Raw genomic sequence first — 22,896 nt, 5'->3', positions numbered from 1 at the left:
CCCAGGGTATATTTTTAAAAGGTCCATTTATTTATTTTAAAAGACTATTAATTAATTTATTTATTTATCTGTGAATAAGAGCATGAGTGTTTGAGAGCAGGGTAGGGGCAGAGCAGAAGGGAGAGAGAAATGGTGTGAATCTCAAGCAGACTTCCTGTTGAGCATGAAGCCACATTCAGAATTCAGTCTCAACGACCCTAAGATCATGACCTGTGCTGAAACCAAGAGCTGGATGATTAACCAACTGGGCCTCCCAGGCACCCCCATTTATTTATTTATTTAGAAAAGATTTTATTTTTAAGGAATCTCACATCCAAAGAGTTGCATGCTCTACTGACTAAGCCAGCCAGGTGCCTTGAAATGTCTCTATTTTATTTTATTTTTAAAAAATGATTATTTATTTGGCAGAGAGAGAGAGAGAGAGAGAGAGAGAGAGAGAGAAGCAGGCTCTTTACTGAGTAGGGAGCCCGATACAGAGCTTGATCCCAGAACCCAGGATCATGACTTGAGGCTGAAGGCAGACATTTAACTGACTGAGCCACCCAGGCGCCCGTAAAGATCTCTTTTTAGAAAAAGAAGACAAACCAATTATAAAACACCAAAATGGTAGAAAGCTATTTACTTTATTTCAAACTCTTTTAAATTTTTTGAAATCAAATGATAGGACCTAATGATAGGTCAAGGAATGACAGGAAAAAGCAGAAAAGAATCAGCGAACTGGTTGTGTGTTCTGGTGGTGATACTAGAGTTTAGTGTCCTTGTTTCGAGTTGAGAAAATGGAGTCACACAGGAAGGTGACTTCGGGGTCAGTGCAGAGACAGGATGGAAGAGGGCCAGGCGCGTGGGGTGGCAGCCATATTTTCTGTTCTACCATTTCACTGAAGTGTCACCATGTTTGAGAATTCCAAGAAAGTGCTTAAATATTGAAAGAAAGGCGGGGGGAGAAACTTGGTAATTACAGAATTGCATGCTTAATCTATAGAAAACTCTTGGGGCAAAGTTTCATAAAGAATAGTTAAATTTATTTGTGGGAAGAGAGCATTAGAAGAGAATGAATAGCATGTCATTACTAAGTCCTAAGTTTTTACCAAACTTCGCTTTGATACAAATATGATGAAACTGATACCTCCTAAGGATGACAAAGTTCTAGCCTAACAGCCCGGCAAGAATTCAGTTTTTTTGTCTTCTGCATAAGACTGAGAAACATGATCTTGACCACAAAACTTAGGTGATTACTGGAGGCTCAGATCCAACCCATCTCTCTTCACTGGATCCACAAGAACCCCAGGAAGCTAACAGATGGGGGGGGGAGGGGGAGCTCTGTGGGGGTGACTTCAGCCCTTTGTTGCCATCAATCATCTGTGTAACGAAGAAAAGAACATCTTTGTTATTTTACAGAAGATACTATGTTGAGTGGGACCCACCTAAGCAGTTTTGAGGACTAGATGAGAATTAAAAGGAATGTTGATACTTTCGAGAAAGTAGCTGGAAACCAGCAGAAAGCTGCTTTCAAAGGCTGCAATTAGGTTGGGAATGAAATAACGGAAACTGAAAAATGCACACCTGCAGAATTATTGACTGTGGGCATATATTGCAGATTAAAATCTAGAGGCCTCCATGGTGAAAAAATTGCCAAGGAGTCAAGAAGAAAGGCTAAGATTAAAAAAAAAAAAAAATGGAGTGGATAAATGGGAAAAAAATCAGACCTGAGAGGTAATTTTTCTTTAGGTCTTATTCAGTGGTGTGCAGGCCACATCGGGAGACACAACACAGTGGCTGGCTTGTAAAATATTTAAAGAGCTGAAAAATTAGGTTTATGATGAACAATGGAGGAAATGAAGACTTTTCAGTCTGGAGACTGGAAGGTAGAAAGGTAATTTAATCAAGACTTAATGTTGAAGAGGAGGAAACCAGCAGTTTTCCATCTCCTCTGGCAACACAACACAAGGAAACAGGTTTCAGTCACAAAAATAGATAAGTTGGAGGGGAAATAGATTTTTACACTGATGACAATGAATAAACCAAAAATAAATAATAAAATCTAGTTTTCTGGAAGGCATGAAGGAAAATGACCTTCCTTTGTCGAGAGTCACTGATGGATCTTTTTTTTTTTTTTGAAATTGATTTCTAGGTTATTGACTAGATTGAGGGTTTTACAGAAGATTTCTCTGTAAAAGGCCAGAGAGTAAATAATTTAGACTTTGGGAGCCATATGGTTTCTGTAACAACTGATCAACTCTGCAGATGAAGTGTGAAAGCAGCCATAGACAACACGTCACCCAGGAGCATGGCTGTGCGCATAAAACTTAATTTATGAAAAGATGCTCTGGGCAGGGTTTGGCCCTCAGGCTGTGGTGTAATCCTGACTCCCAGATTAAATGAACCACACGAGCATTTGAAACTTTGAATCTTGGAAGTGGAGAAGAGCATTGGAGGTGACAAGGCCCTTATATGGGCCCTGCTCTCTGTTGAGTATTGTCATAATCTATGGGAATAAGGGAAGAGGGGAAAGCCACAAAAAGGGAATATTAAAGAGTGTATTTCTCTTATGGGCAAGTGGGGCTCAATCTTTCTGTCGGGGGAGGAACCTGGGGAGTTTATCCGTAAGCTCGGGTTTCTTATTGTTTGAGGGTTCTCCCCCAACACGTCCGCTCCTCCCTGCTCAGAGGGATCCTGGTTCCCCAGCCAGAGAGGACCCTCAGGCAGAGGCAGACCCAGGAAGGCAGCAGGGGACACACAGGGGAAGGCAGAGGAATCCAGATGGGATACGACATTGCCCGCTACACATACTACCTGAACCTTTCTGTTCGCTCACTTCTGGGGAGGGAAGATTCCTGAACAGGCTCACTTACGTCTTCAAAGAAGGTTCTCGTTTGCAGCACTATCTCTTTGAAGTAGAAGCTCACGTCTCGGTCTGTGAGCAGCTCCAGGATCTTTTTTAGAGCCTTCAAGCTTTCACAGACGACTTCAGTGCGGGCCAAGTGGTACAGGCCTCTGATGATAGATTCTAATATTATCTGCTTATGCTTCTTCACCTATTTTGAAATAAGGTCTCTTAATCTCGAAAACCTTTCTAAGTGCAGGTGGACGAGGGTAGGGGGTTCCCGGCAAGGAAATTAGAATTCGGTTAGGGTCCCGGGTTTTTCCACCCGAGAAACACCACTGTAACAATATAGTAGGATTTTTACTGAATTTCTAGGTAACCACGAGGTGTGGTTAATCATTATCTTAAACTCTACTTAAATGTCCCCCGGCCCCATGTTCCTTGTACCTTGTGAGGGGCTCCAGAAGCTGTGTTACCAAGCCCTCGGATGGCCATTTGCCTCAGCGTGGCGTTGGAGTCCCAGGCGCTCTGGTCCATGAGGATCAGTACTTCCCGTAGACTGCTGTGCTTCCAAAGGATGGGCTCCTTCATGAGCTGAAAACAACCACTTCGCCCCTTTAGTGGAGGGAGTGGTCTCCCTCCAGGACAGTGACAAGTGCATCGCAACTACGATGAAAAAGTGGGGTCCACCCACTCATGGAGGGGAGGAGGGAGCCCCCGGGTCAATCAGCAAGTGTTGCAGAAGCTACTCTCTAGATGTGAGCAGCCCATGGGGCAAGGCTACGTGGTGACAAGAACCACGATACCTAGTTAAGAAGAGGTTTTCTAATCTAATGGAAAAATGGGAAAACGGGAGTTAACGACAGTGTTCCTTCTCTGGGTCGGCTGGGACAGCTTTTGTGCCAGGGTATGAGGTGATGATAATATGCCTATTGAGTACTTTTTGTTTTGTCCCTGGCGTAGTTAATTCTCCAGGCTTCTCTCTCCTGGGAGGGTTGGTTTCTGCAGACCTGAGCAATGGAAGAGGTTGGGGGCGGGTTCTTTTTTTTTTTTTTTTTTTTTAAATCCCTCTCTCAGTCCCTGCTTGGGCACCATATTTCTGGCAGTGGCTGGATCTCTCCACCCCCAAAGCTTTCCTGAAGGGCCCTCTTCTGTGGTTCAAGCTCCCACTGAACTCTTGACCCTGAGGGACCCAGAGGGCCTGCCGAGCAGGGGCGCGGCTATGCTCTCTTGCCTCAGAGAAGAAAGCTGTGCCGGTGATGCGGTAGTTCTCCGAGGAGGAGGTCAGGGATGAGAACAGTTGCTCCATGATGTCCAGCATGAGCCCACGCTGCCACACTGCCATGCTCCTAGAAAACGCAAGCCTCCAGCTGTAGCACTTTTTTCTTTCTAAACAATGGAGGAAGTTTGGGTCTATTTCTCTCTCAGGAAAATAAATGATCTGAAAAGGGAGGTTTTTTTTTTTTTTTTTTTAAAGATTTTATTTGTTTGACAGAGATCACAAGTAGACAGAGAAGCAGGTAGAGAGAGAGAGAGAGGGAAGCAGGCTCCCTGCTGAGCAGAGAGCCCGATGCGGGACTCGGTCCCAGGACCCTGAGATCAGGGCCTGAGCCAAAGGCAGCAGCTTAACCCACTGAGCCATCCAGGCGCCCCCTAAAAAGGGAGGTTTGATGAAAAAGCACGAATGCTTACATTGCAAATAGCTTATCCAAGTGCCCCATTCAGGTGCAGCTTTCCTAACACTGTTGCTGCATCCCTCTATTTTGGGGGGGAGTGGTGGGGTCTGGGCTGCTCCCACCATCTCTTCCCACCTCCTTCTGCTTCTTCTTCTCTCTTTTTTCCTCCTGGGCTATAAATCCTTAGTGAGTCCTCTGCTCCCAGTGAAGCTGTCTCCACTGCATTTTTACTCAATTCTGAGTGTTCTCCTTTGTGTCCAGTTCTAGAAGGCCTGCCCATTACCTGGCCAGTGCGCACACTCCCACGTGGTGGGTCCTGGGACTGCTTAGGAGGGTCCATAAGTTGTCCCCCTCATCAGATTCCTTGGCGAGACCTTCTTTCATGGCTTGGGCTTGCACACACTTCAGAGTCACCGTTGAGAGCCTAAAGGAGACAGTCGGCCCCATAAAAGTAAGCCAAGCCCACGCAGGGAATTGTTGAGTCCCTAAGTTCGCTCTGTCTGTTCCCCACAAGGCTCCCTCCCTCCTGGATGTAGGGACACTGTGAAAGGGGGAAAACCCATTGCCCGATCTCACACTTTAATTTGGGGTCAGAGGGGACAGGGGGACAGTCTGAACCAGTAAGGAAAATGCCACAGACACTCGTTAACCTCTCATGAGAAAAGAAAGCCCCAGGGGTGGAAAGGGCAAACTCTTCTCTCTCTCTTTTATTTTTTTTTAATTAAATTAAATTTAATTTTTAAAAATTTAATTAAAATTAAAAAATTTTTTTTAAAGATTTTATTTATTTGACAGAGAGAGATCACAAGTAGGCAGAGAGGCAAGCAGAAAGAGAGAGAGAGGAGGAAGCAGGTTCCCTGCTGAGCAGAGAGCCCGATGCGGGACTCGATCCCTGGACCCTGAGATCATGACCTGAGCCGAAGGCAGCGGCTTAACCCACTGAGCCACCCAGGTGCCCTAATTTTTAAAAAAATTTTAAATAAACATATAATGTATTTTTATCCCCAGGGGAACAGGTCTGTGAATCGCCAGGTTTACACACTTCACAGTACTCACCATAGCACACACCCTCCCCAAACTCCTCTCTTTTGAGGATTCTAAAATAGCCTGCTGGAACCAGGCAGGCTCTTGCCCTGGACGGTGTGCGGCGACCGGAGGGTGGTCGTGCTGGGGTCAGCTGCGCCTGCACAGGCACGGTACGGGCGTGGATGGGAGCATGGTCCTTTAACTTACTGTCCCTGTAGTGAAGTGACATCTATTAATGGAACAATGTGTACTGGGCCTCAATGCTTCTTGGAATGTCTTTAAAAGGTTGATTTGACACCAGGATAAAAAGTTATGCAGCAGGACAGGGAAACAGAGCCTTGCAATAGAGGATAAAAATCCATACCTAATCACTCTAAAAGAGCTCTTTGAGTAAATATATAGCAAACGTTGAAAGTATAAGAAAGCATGGGTTCGTGGCTTGGTTGGGATTCTTTCTTTTTCAATAATACACAAAATAATTTTGCTTCCTTCCATGGGTGACATCTTCAGTTGGATAAAATGTGGTGTTGGTTTTTATTTTTCTCCTTCTCTTGGTGGCCTTGGATATTATGGAATCCTGGCTTCCCTTGAAGAATCTCCATGAGAGAAAACAAGGGAGACAGAGCTCTAGGGAAACACGTAGATCTGCCATTTGTTGTTCTGGGATGGTTCTAGGCAGCAACACGGGGGCCCGGCTCAGGGAAGAAGAGCAAGAGGCCTCAAGGTCAGTGGAGCCTTGTTTCCTCCTGGGTAGTGGAGGCCACAGCCGCTGGTATATAGGCCTTGACTTCCAGAGCTCCTGGCCCCTGCCTGGGACCCAGGCAGCTGGGGAGGGCCCTCCGGCCTGGCCACGTACCTGCAGGGGTCTGCGGTCTGCTGCCTTTCTCCCTGCTGCATTACTCGCCGCCTGTGGCTCCAGGAGGAAATGGGCATTGTCTGGCCCAGTGTGCAGCTGACCAGCTTCAGGAGAAGAGTGAACAGCTCCGGGTACAAGCTGGTGATGGGGGTGCCTGTTGATACCACTTCATACATAGCACAGGCCACCTGAGGGGAGAGAGGACCCCAAGGTCAAACAGGTTCCTTTCAACCCGGAACATCTCCCTGGCCTGATCTTCAAGTTTGTTCTTCTCCCCAGAAGATTGCTCTCCAGGTTGACCACACTCCTTGTAAAAACAAAGCAAAGCAAGAGCAAAACAAGAATAAAAATAACGAGAGAAGAGAGGATGTATTTGTCTGGAAACTTCTCAACTCAGAATGTGTTTTTCTCTCAGGACTGCCATGTTGGTCAGCTCCAAATTCCAGGGGGCCGCAGTCAGGTTAAATGAAATCTTTTCCAACACTGAGATCTTTCAAAAGGGTGCTTTTTGGATATCTTGAAGACAAATTTGGAAATAAAGATACATGGATTTTCTTTGGGATGATGAGAAATTTGGTTCCAGAAGGGACAGACAAAATTAGGGCCATCCTTGTCCAATTTTAAGATGGAGTTGATTTAAAATCAGGGTAAGAGAGGGGAAGATGTATCATTAGTGCTACAATCACTAAGCTCCAGGTGGGGACAGACCACGGAGCGGGACGCTATACCAGGCGTGTGATGGGTTGTTGTCCGACTCACTGAAATCGCTTCCGTCCCGGCCGTGTCATCTTCTAATTCATTCTCAAGTTTGTCTGTTAAGGCTCTCAAGAGTTTACCACTGGAGGCTATGTTCTCAGCCAGAGCCTTCCACAATGTCTTTGCGTCCCTAGAGTGATAAGGCAGGAAGCTGATAAGAAACAACTCTTTGGAATATGAGCATTTTCATCTGTTCCCCTCTAAAACCACAGTATGACTAATCAAAATTTCAAGGGACAGATGGAGATGCTAACATGCCTAGAGATAAGAAGGATGGGCTCTTTAACAGTCCAGCATTCTGGACGTGTGTGACTGAGGTTTGTTGATGTCTGTTAAAGCAGAAACCTCTAAGCTAGGTGTATTCTAGGCGACCAGAAAAAGGAGAAATACTCATTTTCTAATACTCATTTATTCCTATAGTGTATTAAAAAAAAATCTCATCATTTAATGAGGATATGTATATGAAAAACACTTGGAAAAAGCATGCTTTGTGATTCAAGCACCGTTTTTTTGAAATGATTATTTAGGTGAGATGTTCTCAACCTTTGTTTTTGCTTTCCTTCTCTTAAACCACAAATTCTTCCGCAATGCAGATTAGCCCTTCCCGGGAGACCAGAGCAGCTCAGTTAGTTAGCATCTACCTGTCGAAGGGCAGAGGTTTCTGTAAAAGGTTGGCGACGACTGCCTCCGTGTGAAAGCTGGCGATCTGAGACACGGCTTCCAGCATGAACTGGAAACTTTCCTCCTTTTGCCTAAGGACTGGCATGTGATGGTAAATCATGATTAAGATCTCCAACAGCTAAAGGAAAAAAAAAAAAACAAATCAAACAGGAAGTTGCCGTTTTTTTCCTCTACATGAGTGGCTTAGGACACATGTAGTCAGCGTATTATTCATGGGCGGTTGATGAATTATAAACCAGGTAAAAATAATCATCAATTCTATGCGTGGCTTGTCTCTTACTCAGGGGTTTTGTAGCTATATTGGGTATTTATTCTTAAATCGATGTAGTAAATATTTAGTGAAAAGTTGCATTAGATCAAATATTGTGCTAGGCATCGTGGGTAAGTTACCAAAGATGAGTAAGATGTGACCCTTTCTCAGAAGGAATCAGTTTTCTAATAAAGAATGTTAGTGGGGTACCTGGGCACCTCAGTGGGTTAAAGCCTCTGCCTTTGGCTCAGGTCATGATCCCAGGGTCCTGGGATCAAGCCCCACATTGGGAATCTCTGCTCAGCAGGGAGCCTGCTTCCTCCTCTCTCTCTGCCTGCCTCTCTGCCTACTTGTGATCTCTGTCTGTCAAATAAATAAATAATCTTAAAAAAAAAAAAAAGAACGTTAGCCATACACCCGAAGTTCTGCGCACAAGGCAGCATATGGCCAGTGATCTACGGGAGGTTCACTGGACTGATAGGGAAATCCAGAAGTAACTGAGGTCACTGTGGAGGGACATCTGGTCTGAGTCTTGAAGGATAAACAACAATTTCGAAAGGCAAGGTGGACTGCGGCTAATAATACACTATATGTGAATAAAAAATAAAAAATTAATTTAAAAAAGGCAAGGGGGAGATGGTGGGGAAAATCATTCTCATCAGGAAGAAGAATACAGATAAAGATGTAAAATAAAAAAGCATGAGAATAGATGAAGCGTGGAAGATCTTTAGAGCAGTGAAACTATTCTGTGTGCTAATGCAATGCTGGATACATGCAATGATATATTTGTTAAGGCCAACAGTGAACCTTAGTAGAAACTATGGATTTGGGGTGATAATGATGTGTCAATGTAGGTTCACTGATTGTAACAAATGGACTACATTTGTAGTGTATTACAAATTACATTTGTAATGTAGTACAAATGGTCTACATTTGTGGGGTGTTGATAGTGAGGAAGGAGGCATGTGTGTGGGGAGGGGAGGTATATGGCTATCTGCTCAATTTTGCTGTGAACCTAAAACTGCTCTTAAAAAAAAAAAAATCAATGTAACAAAATAACAGGAGAGCGTGGGACCGAGCAAATATGGCAAAGACTTCTGGAATAGGAGAATGGTCCAGTTTGAAACGCAAAGAAAATGAGGGTGATAAAAGAAGATAATTTGATAGAAAATATGAAGCCAGGTCCTAGAGAACACTGATGGTGTCCCTTCCAAATTTGCATTTAATCTGCGGGCAGTAGGAAATGATGTTATACATTTGGATATTAGCTGTGGAGGACAGCAAGTCTCTTAGCTAAAGGAACTTTGCTTCTAGCAGATACTTCTCTTATTTATTTTGGATAGACATTTTTAGGATAAACATAACATTTCCCCTGAATTAATTCCTTAAACAAATATCTGGCAAGTATGATTACCACAGAGTCCCATTTCAATGATGTTAGGAGAGAATTTATGTCCCTATTTTTCCCTTTTTGTGCTGAACACACAAATACAACGACATTCCAGATTTATAAGGCTTTGATTCTCTCATGCCTAGCCTAGTGCCTGCCATTAGTAGGTACTCAATAAATGTTTCTGGGGGCTCCTGGGTAGCTCAGTCAGTTGGGGGTCTGACTCCTGGTTTCAGGTCAGGTCATGATCTCAGTCAGGGTCATGAGATCGAGCCCCACATTGGGCTCTGTGCCTAGAGGGGAGTCTGCTTGGGGATTCTCTCCCTCTGCTCTCCCCCGACTGTGTGCTCTTTCTCTCTCTCTGAAATAAATAAATCTTTAAAAAAATAAATGTTTTTGAAAAAAACTGATTGGAGAGTAGTTAACACAGAAATTATTTCTAAAGGTCATATGTTAGAGAATTCTTTAATTTAAGGTGACCGACCCTGGGATATGGGGACCATAACTTTCAACTATTCCCCTTGAGATGATTTCATTGAGTTAAAGATTCTCTTCCTTTTTATTAATCTTTAAATTACTTGAATTCTGCTTCTGACCTCAAGAGAGAGGAAAGAGCATCTCCATTTGGAGCTTTTAACTAAGCTTCCTGAACTCAAGTCTTCTTCACACTGCCTAACTCTCCAGCTGGGAGCAAGTATTGAGGACTTTCCCCCAGTCAGCTCTCCAATGACAGCCGTCCTTACCAGAAAACCAACCCTACAGTTCTGTGGAAGAGCAGCTTGAAGAGTGGCAGTGGGATTAGGAACTCTACTGATCCTTAGTGGTCAACCCCAAGGGAATCCACATGGTCACCATCCTCCTTAAGATCTAACAATCCAGTTTTCCAGAACCCAAGCAGTTCAGAGCTGCTGTCTCTGGCCAGAGAGTGACAGTTGGGCAAGGTGTTTTTTTTTTTTTTTTTTTTTTTAAATTTAAAGTCACAGACTAGAGAGACAACTGAAACAGATTGGGGCAGGCACTCAACATGAGCCGGGTTGTTAGTACACAACTTGGATCTCTGCGGAGGACTCCAAGGCTGTGCGTGCTCTTGCCGGTTATCCAGCGGAGGACAAACTGAGAAGTGACCACCAGCATGGCATCTCAGAAGTGTTAGAGGTCAGTTCTGTAGCCAAACTGGCTGGCAGTTCACCTGTTCTTCCAAAGCGGCTCCCTGTTCCTTCAGGACCGTGATCATCCATATACCACACGCCTGGGTACAGGCGGAGTTAAGGCTCTCCAGACCATCCAGGGTTTCCTCCAGGAACAGTAGGATTTCTTCAACTGGGATGAGTTTACTGACAATCTGAGAATATACCCAGAAAGATTCATGTTATCAACCACCTCTACATACACGAATTCAACATGCTGCTACTATTTCAGGAGATTGGTAGAAACCACTGGAATTTCCAAACAGCTAACCCATGACTAGGGCATAGAACCTACAGAAAATACAAAAACAAACAGACATTACCCTGCAACTCTAGGCAGACTTTTTTCTAGAGTTGCCATTTTATCATTTTATATTTATTGTATCCCAAGACTACTGAGGCAATTTCTTCTCCAGACATCGAAGTTATAGTGTACTCCACAAGGGAAAAATAATGTATATGGTTTATAATACAATTTATATGATATAAATTACTTTCACATACATTTCATATATCACAGAGATATGTCTTGCATCTACCAGAATAGCTAAGCCTTGAGAATTTAGGAAAATAGATCACCAGGTACTAAGTGCCATGTTCAATACTAGGCAGATCACAATATCCATGTAAGTATGAATTATTATGAGTTCTGTCTTTTTCTTTTCCATGTTTCAAAATTAAGACGACTCAACAAAAGGTGCGGAAAATAAAAACTTGGCAATTTTGGTCTCTAAGTATAAGAAACTTACAGAAGGGGTGATAGCAGTGTGTGAGTATGAGTGTGAACATGAGTGTGTGTGTGTGTGTGCGTACGTGCTAATGAAAAGACAGGCAGGGGAAAAGTTGGCCATTTGAATGAATTCCAGGGACATCGTCTGGGGCTTTCACTAAGCGAGATGGTCATGATTATGAGTTTGTAGGTATGAAAACATTGCTATTCACAACTGACTTCCCTCTGCATTAAGTGGCCTGATGACTGATATTTGGTTGAACAGTTCTTGGAAGGAAATTCATCCCTTTTCATGTCTCAACCGGTTTCTGAGTCATTTTGATTCCAAGATCAAAGGACTAGACTGCCACATGTGCTCTATGTAACACCAAATGCTTGCCTGGGCTCCAAACTCAATGGTTATCTCTTTTTTTGTTTTTTGTTTTTGTTTTGTTGTGTTGTTTTTGTTGTTGTTTTCCCCTCACATTGGGATGGAGGATGGTTTAGGAAGAAAGGAAGGAGGTGGGCTCTTGTTTTTGAGAACCTACTATGCATCAGACACTTTCTTAGGTATTTGACATAATGTGCCTTCTGTTCTCCCCCACCCCACCCCACCCCACCCCAAGTGACTTCTCTCCCTTATTCTGGTCACCTTCTTATCATCTCTGCAGCTGCCTCCTTAGTCTAAGCCACCTAGTCTCACACCTGGATTCTTGTAGTTTCCTCTAAACTGACCTCATTAATTTCACTCTTGCTGGACCTGTATCGTAGTCTGAACATAATAGCCAGATGACCCTTTGGAAATGCAAGTCTGATCATGTTCCTTCTTGCAGAGACACCATGGGTTCAGAAGGGGCTTTTATAAATTAGTAAGAGACACTCTGTCTTCACGACAGTTCACTTCTCTCTGTAAGTACACAGTCATAATGACTGAGGGCAGGCCTTTTGTCTTTTTCTATTCTTAGAGGCTAGAACAAAGTCTGGTACATGGTAGGTGTATAGGGCATAGTAGGTGAATGAATAAGTGATTAAATAAATGAATGACTTCATTGACCCAATCCTCAGAACAACTCTGAGAGGTAGGTTATGCACTTTTTTTTTTTTTTTTTTGAAATGAGGAGAACGGGCTTCAAGCAAGTGCACACAGCATCATCTGATAGACCCCAAAGCCCTTGTACCTTCCACTCCACCACACTGCCTCCTTCATCCTCAAGATGGATGCTTGGTTCATAGATTTCCTCAGAGTATGAAATGATCCGTAGCAGGTGTAGACTGGGCACATGGACCCAGGAACAAGCAATGCCTAGACTTCGCTCTCCTTGGTAGTGGAGCGTCCACAGCCTACTCATCTGGAAATCAACCCAGAATCATCTTGCCATCCCTTGGCCAGTCCTCCATATCTATTACCTTCGCTATTTTAGAAGAAATCTTGATCTGGACCTGTACGTCATCACACTGCAGCCCTTCCTGCAGACTCTGCAGTCTTTCCACCTCTGGGTGGGCGCCTGAAATCCACAAGGAGAGACAGATGCAAGAGTTCAAAGACCTGATAGGGTTAAAGAGGTTGGCCCTACTTTGATATGACCCTAATTCAGCTGCTGGATGCTTTTAACCAATGCACAAAAGCCTGTCTGATGAAAAGCTGGGCACAAGAGCAAACACGGAATGAGCAGTTTCTGCTTGCTGGTACGGGGCTGAATCCTCTGCATACCATGATCTCGTTTATTACTCATAAACATTATCTGAGGTTGACGCTCCTGATTTTGCAGACAAGAAAGCTGAGGCTGAGAGCTATAAAGCCACTTGGCTACAGCTATCCAGAGACTAAAAATAGGAGAGTCCGAATTTGAAGCCTAGTCTGCCTGGCACCAAAGCCTAGGCTCTCACTGTTCTGCTGTACTGCTGTCTCTGTTGGGAGTTCCCTTGAGCAGTAGGCCACTTCTGGAGGAATGGAAGTGGGAAGGTAACTATTGTAACAAGAACATCAGCAACATTGTAACTGATTTTAGAAACCAATTTATAAACTCAGACCTAAACAGTAACAATTTTCTCTTTGTTGTTTGAATGGAGGGTAACCGTGGAAACTAATACCTGAACCCTTCTGTGGAAGGCAGTCCAGCCCAGTAGAGCATAGAAGGACTTGGCAGTTAGAGAGACCTGGGTTCACAGCCTTGCTCTACTACTTTCTGCAGCTGGTAAATGTCTTACCCTCAGCTCACTCATCTGAAAACTGAGTTTTAAATGGGTATTTAATTTATCATCACACTAGTTACTTGTATTTAACAGGTATTTAATAATCATACCCTCTGCCATGCTATTTGATCCATCAAGGAAAAGAGTTAAAATAAATAATGAAGTATGGGATTTCTTATTAACAAAGAATATTTGAGAACCTGAATTTTGCATGTTTCAGGAAATTTTGCTTGTTTCAGGAAAATAACGGATGCTAAAGGAAGAGTAGGTAGAGCAATAATAGAATTGAAATTCCTCTCTTCCTCTGAAGTTCCTCCCTGGCACATTTCTTTTCTTACTAGGATGGCCTTACTCATTTTTTATTTTCTGGCTTGGTGCAAGCATATACCCTTAATGAATTATCTTCCCACATCCCAAAGGACTTTCATACCCATTTTCACTCTGCTGAATAGTTTTTTTTCCTTTTCTTTTCAACCAACTAACCAACCACTCCCACCCCCTCAACCAAATCCCACCTTTTGGTGTTAATATACTTTTCTTTCTTTCTTTTTTTTTTAAACTTTTTTTTTTTTTTAGAGTATTATATTGATTTGAGAGAGAGACACACAGTGAGAGAGGGAACACAAGCAGGGGGAGTGGGAGAGGCAGAAGTAAGCTTCCCATTGAGCAGGGAGCCCACTGCGATCCCAGGACCCCAGGATCACAATCTGAGCCGAAGGCAGACGCTTAACAACTGAACCACCCAGGTGCCCCCAATATGCTTTTCTTATGTGAATTTTAGAACTGTAATATCTTTGTGCTTCCAGCATCAGAGAAGTGGCTGACACATAGAAAGAACTTAATAAGCATCTTCTGAATCCCTAAAAGAAAGAGGAGTGGAACACAGGTGTGAAATGGCACTAAGCCTAGACCAGTGTTCCTGGCTGCACAGAAATGCACATGCACCCTGCAGGGCCATTTTCAGGGAAGCATCTTCTGATTTAACTGGGACCAAGGCCCTGATTTGTCGGTTTCAGCCTGAGACTGAGGTTTTAAAATTCCTTACATTTCCTGATATTGTCACTCCACATATACTTGGAGAATAGACGAGGTCCTGTTCTGGAAGCTGGAAAAACCTCCACAGGTTTGTCCTTCTTAGAGGACTTTGAGAATCACTTAGCATCGTAATACTAGTGCAGTTTCCTCCTGAAGAAATCCACGCGATAGAGGAAGCATTGCTAGTACTCCCAAGTGCTCAGTGATTTAAATCACAGCAGTTTTACCTATCTCAATGGACTTTTATGATGTTTTGGTGTCATTATCTTTATTTTTAAAAATAGAAAAACAGAGCCGTTGGAGAAAAAAGATCCAAAAGAGAGACAAATTCTGTGGCATAATTAAGGCATTGGAACACAGAAATGGCTGAACTGGGGAGAGAAAGGGACACAGAGAGACAAGGAGTAAAACCGGGAACAAAAGAAAACAGGTATCTTCGATTCATTTGTGGGTTTCTCATCTTTCCCTCACCTTTTATACAGAACAGACCAATAGTGGAGCTAGCGGCTGCTTGCCGGATGGTGGGCAGGGTGTCACAGGAGTGAGGAGCCAGGAGGCCGAGGAGGGAGCCGATTTTAAAGTCGTCTGGTGCCTGCAGGATAAAGGAGACCCCCAAAGTGACGGGGTGGCTTGCCGACATCCCAGGATAGTCCCAACAACACTGGATGTGAAGTCCCTTGTTTTTCCCTGAAAGGTCCTTAGGATGAAATTGAATTGTGAACCTTCCTTTTAAGGGCACTGGAAAAGTGAGCCTGGGAGCTTGTAAAAGCAACCAAATAGTTTAATCCTGGTGTGCTTGCCCCGCCTCCCCCCCCCCCCCCCCTGGGTTAGGAGCTTCCTCTTATGTTCTTTCCTGGGAAGCACCCCATTCTGGGACTAGAACTCCAGCATGCAGGGACTTTGGATTCCAGAACCCTTGAGATCCCTGTGTTTGCAAGCGACGAAATCTATTCATTCCAGGGGTCGACTTACCTCGATATCATTTGTCAGCACTTTTGCAGTGATCTGGAAGGCTCTTTCTCTTTCCCAATCTTTTTGTGAAACAAGCCACATTCGGAGAAGCTGTTGGTCAAAGAATAAATGTTCTTTCCTTAGTACTCGTCATAGTCACTCATTCCTATTCTTCTGCCTCTTGTGCTCTCTCTGTCTCTTCTGAAATAGGGTGCTCACCTCCCACAAACAATTCTTAAGTGGACTGGCCCTATGGGATGGGTTAAATGGGTCGGGCTGGGCATCTCCCCGTGAAGAGGATGAGGTAGATTCTGGAGGGCTGTTCTGCAGCACAGATGAGGGAATGTGGGAATCAGTTTGAGCAACGGCCCTACTCACATTGAACATTTCTTGGCAGTCCTCCGCTTTCACATCATCCCACATCATGGTCCTCAGCAGCCTTCCCAGGGCATCCATGGATCGTTCATAGAGGAACTGAAATCCAATGTGAGCATGAGCGTCAGGCTGAGGCTGGAGGGTAGAGTCCCACTGTAGCTCTCGAGTGTCCTCAGGCCTCCCCCCTACGTACATTGATGTGCTCCTTGTCCTTGTCTGTCTCGCCTTCATCTTTGAGTTTTTCCAGAGGTGGAAGGGGAAGCAGCCTGCGAATATTTTCTTCGAGAATATTTAGGTGGTCATTGAGTGGGAGCTGAGGTTTCAGTTTACTGAAAAGAGAGCAATGTGGAGGGGTAGGTATTGAGATGACAAACAAAATGCAGCCCAGAAGAGTTCCCTGCCAACCATATCTGAGTGGTCAGATATGCTTACCGACATGTTGGAGGGGAGTGGTGACAGAAGTAGGGAGAGGTACTGTACTGTACTGTTGCGCGTAGTCAACACACCTCATTTCTAATTTTTTTAGAGTAATAAACAATCATCATGAGCGTTGTGTTACTTAGTCCTTTATTATATGATCTGTGATAACATTAACCTACTTGTTTTTTCTAGCGCTTGTGGGTTTTGTGTGTGTGTGTGTATGTTCGTGTTGGGGGAGATTCTAAGTTTGGAGCAGTTTTATCAATTTCATATGATTTCTCACGTTATAAGTAGCATCACACATACTGAATGTACCTATAGTAAAGTGGCCGGACTCTTCCTCCACTTCCACTCACTCCCTTCCTTCCTTCCTTCCTTCCTCCCTTCTTTCCCTCTCTTCCCTCCCTCCCTTTCCTTCCTTCCTTCTTTCCTTCCTCTTTTCCTTCCTTCCTCTCCTTATTCCTTTCTTTCAGTCATTTACTATAAACATCATGAGGATATGAACAAACCTAGACATAACTTGGAAAAATGCAAATGTTTAATAAACATGAAAATCCCCATGTATTATTTAATAAATGTAAATCAGGACAATACACTACCACTTGTCAGCTATAAAATTACTAAAGAAATTTATGAGACTGGCACACTGCCTAATGCACTGAGAAGGTAAGTAGCAAAGAAATTTAAGATGATGACATGGTGAAGTCCCAAAAGTTCATTTTTGCTTTTGTTTCTTTTGCCTTTGGAGACATATCTTGAAAGAAGTTGCTGTGGTCAAGATCAAAAGCTTCTGCACAGCAAAAGAAACAGTCAACAAAACAAAGAGGCAACCCACAGAATGGGAGAAGATATTTGCAAATGACACTACAGACAAAGGGCTGATATCCAATATCTATAAAGAACACCTCAAACTCAACACACACAAAACAAATAATCACTTCAAAAAATGGGCAGAAGACATGAACAGACACTTCTCCAAAGAAGACATACAAATGGCTAACAGACCCATGAAAAATGTTCATCATCATTAGCCATCAGGGAGATTCAAATCAAAACCACATTGAGATACCACCTTACACCAGTTAGAATGGCCAAAATTAACAAGACAGTAAACAACAAGTGTTGGAGAGGATGTGGAGAAAGGGGAACCCTCTTACACTGTTGGTGGGAATGCAAGTTGGTGCAGCCACTTTGGAGAACAGTTTGGAGATTCCTCAAGAAATTAAAAATAGAGCTATCCTATGACCCTGCAATTGCACTACTGGGTATTTACCCCAAAGATACAGATGTAGTGAAAAGAAGGGCCATCTGTACCCCAATATTCATAGCAGCAATGGCCATAGTTGCCAAACTGTGGAAAGAACCAAGATGCCCTTCAACGGTTGAATGGATAAAGAAGATATGGTCCATATATACAATGGAGTATTATGCCTCCATCAGAAAGGACGAATACCCAACTTTTGTAGCAACATGGAGACTAGAAGAGATTATGTTCAGTGAAATAAGTCAAGCAGAGACAGTCATTTACCACATGGTTTCACTTACTTGTGGAGCATAAGGAATAACATGGGGGACATTGGGAGATGGAGAGGAGAAGTGAGTTGGGGGAAAACAGAGGGGGAGACAAACCATGAGAGACTGTGGACTCTGAGAAATAAACAGGGTTTTGGAGGGGAGGGAGTGGGGGGCTGGGTGAGCCTGGTGATGGGTATTATGGAGGGCACGTATTGCATGGAGCACTGGGTATGGTGCATAAAAAATGAATTTTGGAACATTGAAAAGAAATAAAATAAAATGAAATGAAAAAAAAATGATGACATGGTCAGAGAAGGGGGAAACTGGTTTCTCATAGGGGAGTAAAAGTCAGCACCAGCTGGGATAGGTCTATTAAAAGTGTTAAGTATGTTGATACAAGCTGGATAGTCTTTTCATCTTTACTGTCTGGCTGACTTAAAAAAAATCAATTTATTGAGATATAATTTATGCACAACAAGCTGCATCCATTTACAGTATGCAGTTAAATGAGTTTCACACCCATGAAATCACCACTATAATCAATAGAGAACACCCACATTTTTTCTTATGCCCCTTTGCAGCTCATCTCTTCCTTCACAATGGCCTGAGCAAACATTGATTGGTTTTCAGTCATTAGAGATCACTTTGCAAGTTCTATAGGTGTTCGGTCCAAATGAGGGTAGTCACTAGCAACATGTTGTTATCCAAACACCTGAGTGTGGCTAGTTTGAATTAAGACATGCTATAGTTCTAAAACACGCTGGATTGTGGAGAATTAGTGTGAAAAATTATGTAAAGTATCTCACTACATTTTAAAATAACAAATACATGTTGGAAAGATGATATACTGAATATATTAAGTGTAATTAATGAAGGAAAATAATTATTAAAATTACTTGGTCTCTTTTTTACTCTTTTAAAAGTGACTGCTAGAATATTTCAAATGACATATGTGACTTGTATTCTATTTTTACTGGACAACACTGTGTTAGAGCCTAGTAATTCTTAATTCATCTTCAAGATTTATTTATTTGAGCTTCCTTCAAACTTCATTTATCTTTGTAAACATGGCAATCTGTGCCTTCCCTTACATTGCTTCTTACTGCATGTTAGAGAAATTAGGTGGGTATGTCTTGCATCTATTTTACCTGGTAGGCAAGGCCATATTTTGTTAATGATTATCCTTTTTAAATCTAGCTCCACCCCTGATACGTGGATGACACTGAATAATATTTATTGAACCAAATTGTCAGCTTTTATAATCAAAAGTTCAGAGAGAACTTTTTTGCACAAAAGTGTTCACCAAAATATTACTGAAAACTGACAAATATATATAAAATATACAAATATACAAAAACTGACAAAATATAATAAGAGGTGGTTGGTTAAGTAATATGAGACATACTATACAATAAGTTATTAAGCAGCCATTAAAAATGGTGTTTGTGTTGGGGCGCCTGGGTGGCTCAGTGGGTTAAAGCCTCTGCCTTCCTCTGCCCTCCCAGGGTCCTGGGATCAAACCCCGCATCGCATCGGGCTCTCTGCTCAGCAGGGAGCCTGCTTCCTCCTCTCTCTCTGCCTGCCTCTCTGCCTACTTGTGATCTCTGTCAAATAAAATGAGTAAAATCTTTTAAAAAAAATGGTGTTTATGAGTGCCTGGGTGGCTCAGTTGGTTAAGCGACTGCCTTCGGCTCAGGTCGTGATCCTGGAGTCCCAGGATTGAGTCCCACATCAGGCTGCCTGCTTGGCAGGGAGTCTGCTTCTCCCGCTGACCTCTCTCCTCTCATGCTCTCTCTCTCTCTCTCTCAAATAAATAAATAAAATCTTTTTAAAAATGGTGTTTGTTACCTCAGTATAATAAAGGCCATATAAGAAAAGCCTATAGATAATATCTATCAATGGTCAATGACTGTAAATTATTCCCCTAAGATTTAGAGAAAAATCTAAGATCAGGAACAAGATAAGGATGCTTGTTTTTGCTACTTTTATTCAACATAATAGTTGAAGTCCTATTCAGAGCTATAGGGCAAGAAAAAGAAATAAAATCCGTCTAGATTGGAAAGGAAGAAGTAAGACAATCTCTGTTTGCAGATGACATGATCTTATATGTAGAAAACCCTAAAGTTCACAAAAATTAAAATAAAAAAATTGAATAATGTAGAATACAAAATCAGCATACACAAATCAGTTGTTTCTGTACATTAACAATGAACAATCAAAAAGGAGATTAACAATTACATTTACCACAGAATCAAAATGAAAAAAATATTTACCCAAGGAAGCAGAAGACTGAAAATCGTAAAATGTTGTTAAAGGAAATTAAAGAAGATACAAATAAATGGAAAAACATCCTATGTTCATGGATTTGAGAACTTACTATTGTTAAGATACCCATAACCCAAAACAGATTATAGATTTAAAGTAATCCCCATCAAAATCCTAATGGCAGCTTTTGTAGAAATAGAAAAATCCATCCTAAAATTCATATGAAACCTCAAGGGTATCCCAAATAGCCAAAATAATCTTGAAAAAGGACATAGTTAGTTTCCGTTTAGGTCATGATCTCAGGGTCCTGGGATTTGGCCTTAAGCTGGGCTCTGAGCTCAGTGGGTAGTCAGCTTGAGATTCTCTCTATCTCGCTCTCCCTCTGCCCCTCACCCTGCTCATGCATTCTCTCTCTAAAATAAAAAAAATAAACCTTAAAAAAAAAAGGAACCCAGAAAAAAACAAATGTTGGCAAAAATATGGAAAAATGAGAATCCTTATGCACTGATGATGGGAATGTAAAATGGTCTTACTCTTATAAAAAGCAGTATGGTGGTACCTCAAAAAATAGAATTATTGTATAATACAGCAATCCTACTTTTGAGTATACACAAAAGACTTGAAAGCAAGGTCTAGAAGAGATATCCATGGACCCCTGTGTTCATTAGTGTCACTATTCACAGCAGTCAAAACATGAACACAACCCAAGCATCCATTGGATGAATGGGTTACCAAAATATGGCATATACATTAAATGGCATATTATTCAGCCTTAAAAAGGAATGAAATTTTGACACATTTTCAATTGGAGGACAATAAGAAATACTACATGATTCCATTAATATGAGGTTAACTGAAGTATGTAATTCATAGAGACAGAAGGTAGAATGGTGGTTGCCAGCACTGGTGGGAGGAGGGAATGGGGAGTTGTTTAATGCATATAGAACTTTAGTTTTGCAAGATGGGAAGAATTCTTGAGGTTGATTGCACAATAATACAATTGTACTTAACACTACCAAAATATATACTTAGAAATGGTTAAGATGATACATTTTATGGGCACTTTACCATGATGAAAATATATTTTTTAAACAATGGAAAAAACAATGTTGGTGAGGAATTGGTAATAATGGGGGAATATGTAAGATGAAGTGGGGAAAAAACAGGATGGATAGCTCTATGTAGAGTGGGATCTCAGTTCTGTACTTAACGTGAAGTATTAGGCATAAAGACTTGAAGGACGTATACCAAAATGTTGAAAATAAGGGGTGACTTTTATTATTTTTTAAAAAGTTTTTAGAGTTTCCAAGTTCTAACAATGAGTTTATATTACTTTTACTGCAGGGAGAAAATATTATTTTAAAAATTTGGTTAAAATCATTGCCTCCTGCAGGTTTAGTGCTACTAACCAACTAAAATATGATTAGGGCTTTCATAATTTTTAATAGGAATATTAAAATTTCCTTCTGCACAGAAACTTCAATTCTCATGTATCAATAAATGTGACTCCTCTGAGTAGGTCTTTATCCCTTTTAGTCTTTGAAGGGTCGGCCTCTCAGTCAGTCCTGTAAGCTTGAGAAGAGGGAATATCGGAGGGGGAGACAAACCATGAGAGACTGTGAACTCCGAGAGACAAACTTAGGGTTTTGGAGGGAGGGGGTGGGGGAGTTGGGTGAGCCTGGTGGTGGGTATTAAGGAGGGCACATATTACATGGAGCACTGGATGTGGTGCATAAACAATGAATTTTGGAACACTGAAAGAAAAATTAACTTTAAAAAAAAAGAGGGAAAAAGCCTCTATTTGGGGAAAAAAAAAAAAAAACAAAACCCAAACCCAACCAACCATTGATAAATTGTGTTTATTTGGGGGAGGGTACACTGGAGTATCCACTGATTGATAAGTCAGTTGATCAGAAAGAGGATCTTGGGGAGGAAATTTTTTTTTTTTTTCAATGAGAGCAAGAAAACTTCTCTACCTGAGGTATCTGATGGCGATTAAAGCTTTCCACCGAACAGGGCTAGCTAGGGAGTCCAGGGGCTCATCCCTGATGAAGTCCTGCAACACAAAGGGGTGAAATATTCTAGAAAGGATGTGGGGAGTTTCCAGATGCAGCTGCAGCCCCATTGGACTGTTGGGTGCCCTTGGTCCATATAATGGGAGAGATCTGTTACCTGGAACTGGTGCATTGTACCCGTTTAAAAAAGACAGCTCTGACTCTTGGTAACAGGCTTTTCAAGATCTTGCCCATGTCCTCTCTGCACACTTACCAGCATGTAACCCAGCAGCACCTCTTTGTAGGAGAACTTGAATCCCTGATCCTCAGCATCGTGGACAGCAATACCAATCTCAGTGACAGTTCTTGTGAAACTCATTTGCAGATCCATGTCCTAAAGCAAAATGATTCACAGTGTAAACCAAAGTCCTGGGTTCCATACTTGGTTCTATAAACTCAGTTCTTGACCAAGGGTTGAACTTTGTACCCAGAGAGAAATGGGAATCTCTCTTCTTTAGCTATTTCTACCTCAGTCTAGGGTCAAAGTTGCAGGGAAGTTAAAAACCAAGGTCAAATTCTACTCTCACCCCCCACCCCTGTCCCCCTAAGATTGAGGTTATCTACAGCAGTGGCTTTCAAACATTTTGAACCATTAACTACACAAACTGTAAGAAACAGTTTACAAGTCCACTCTGTATTTACATGCAATATATATATGTGAACATATATGTATAATAACTGAAATGAAAGTTTTATGATACTTCTTGTTGCTAAATGTAATGTACTCTTCTAT

At 42.2% G+C, this 22,896-nt stretch overlaps 1 protein-coding gene across 1 annotated transcript in view; it reads right to left on the bottom strand.

Annotated features, from left to right (window-relative positions):
* The window catches only part of MROH2B (maestro heat like repeat family member 2B), a 66,784-nt gene that overhangs the window by 3,956 nt on the left and 39,932 nt on the right, over positions 1–22,896 (bottom strand). Inside the window, exons 23-38 of the mRNA XM_044232451.1 lie at positions 22,378–22,497; positions 22,086–22,165; positions 16,103–16,238; positions 15,909–16,008; positions 15,754–15,818; positions 15,556–15,645; positions 15,055–15,175; positions 12,763–12,860; positions 10,649–10,801; positions 7,780–7,937; positions 7,142–7,268; positions 6,383–6,570; positions 4,784–4,924; positions 4,059–4,173; positions 3,272–3,418; positions 2,853–3,035 (exon numbers count right to left, since the gene is read on the bottom strand). Coding sequence (XP_044088386.1) covers positions 2,853–3,035; positions 3,272–3,418; positions 4,059–4,173; positions 4,784–4,924; positions 6,383–6,570; positions 7,142–7,268; positions 7,780–7,937; positions 10,649–10,801; positions 12,763–12,860; positions 15,055–15,175; positions 15,556–15,645; positions 15,754–15,818; positions 15,909–16,008; positions 16,103–16,238; positions 22,086–22,165; positions 22,378–22,497 — 2,022 coding nt within the window. The remainder of the gene's footprint in view (positions 1–2,852; positions 3,036–3,271; positions 3,419–4,058; positions 4,174–4,783; positions 4,925–6,382; positions 6,571–7,141; positions 7,269–7,779; positions 7,938–10,648; positions 10,802–12,762; positions 12,861–15,054; positions 15,176–15,555; positions 15,646–15,753; positions 15,819–15,908; positions 16,009–16,102; positions 16,239–22,085; positions 22,166–22,377; positions 22,498–22,896) is intronic.

The sequence above is a fragment of the Neovison vison genome, chromosome 1 (assembly GCF_020171115.1).
Source record: "Neovison vison isolate M4711 chromosome 1, ASM_NN_V1, whole genome shotgun sequence".
In the NCBI taxonomy this organism is placed as follows: domain Eukaryota; kingdom Metazoa; phylum Chordata; class Mammalia; order Carnivora; family Mustelidae; genus Neogale; species Neogale vison.
This window is presented reverse-complemented; position numbering and strand designations above follow the sequence as displayed.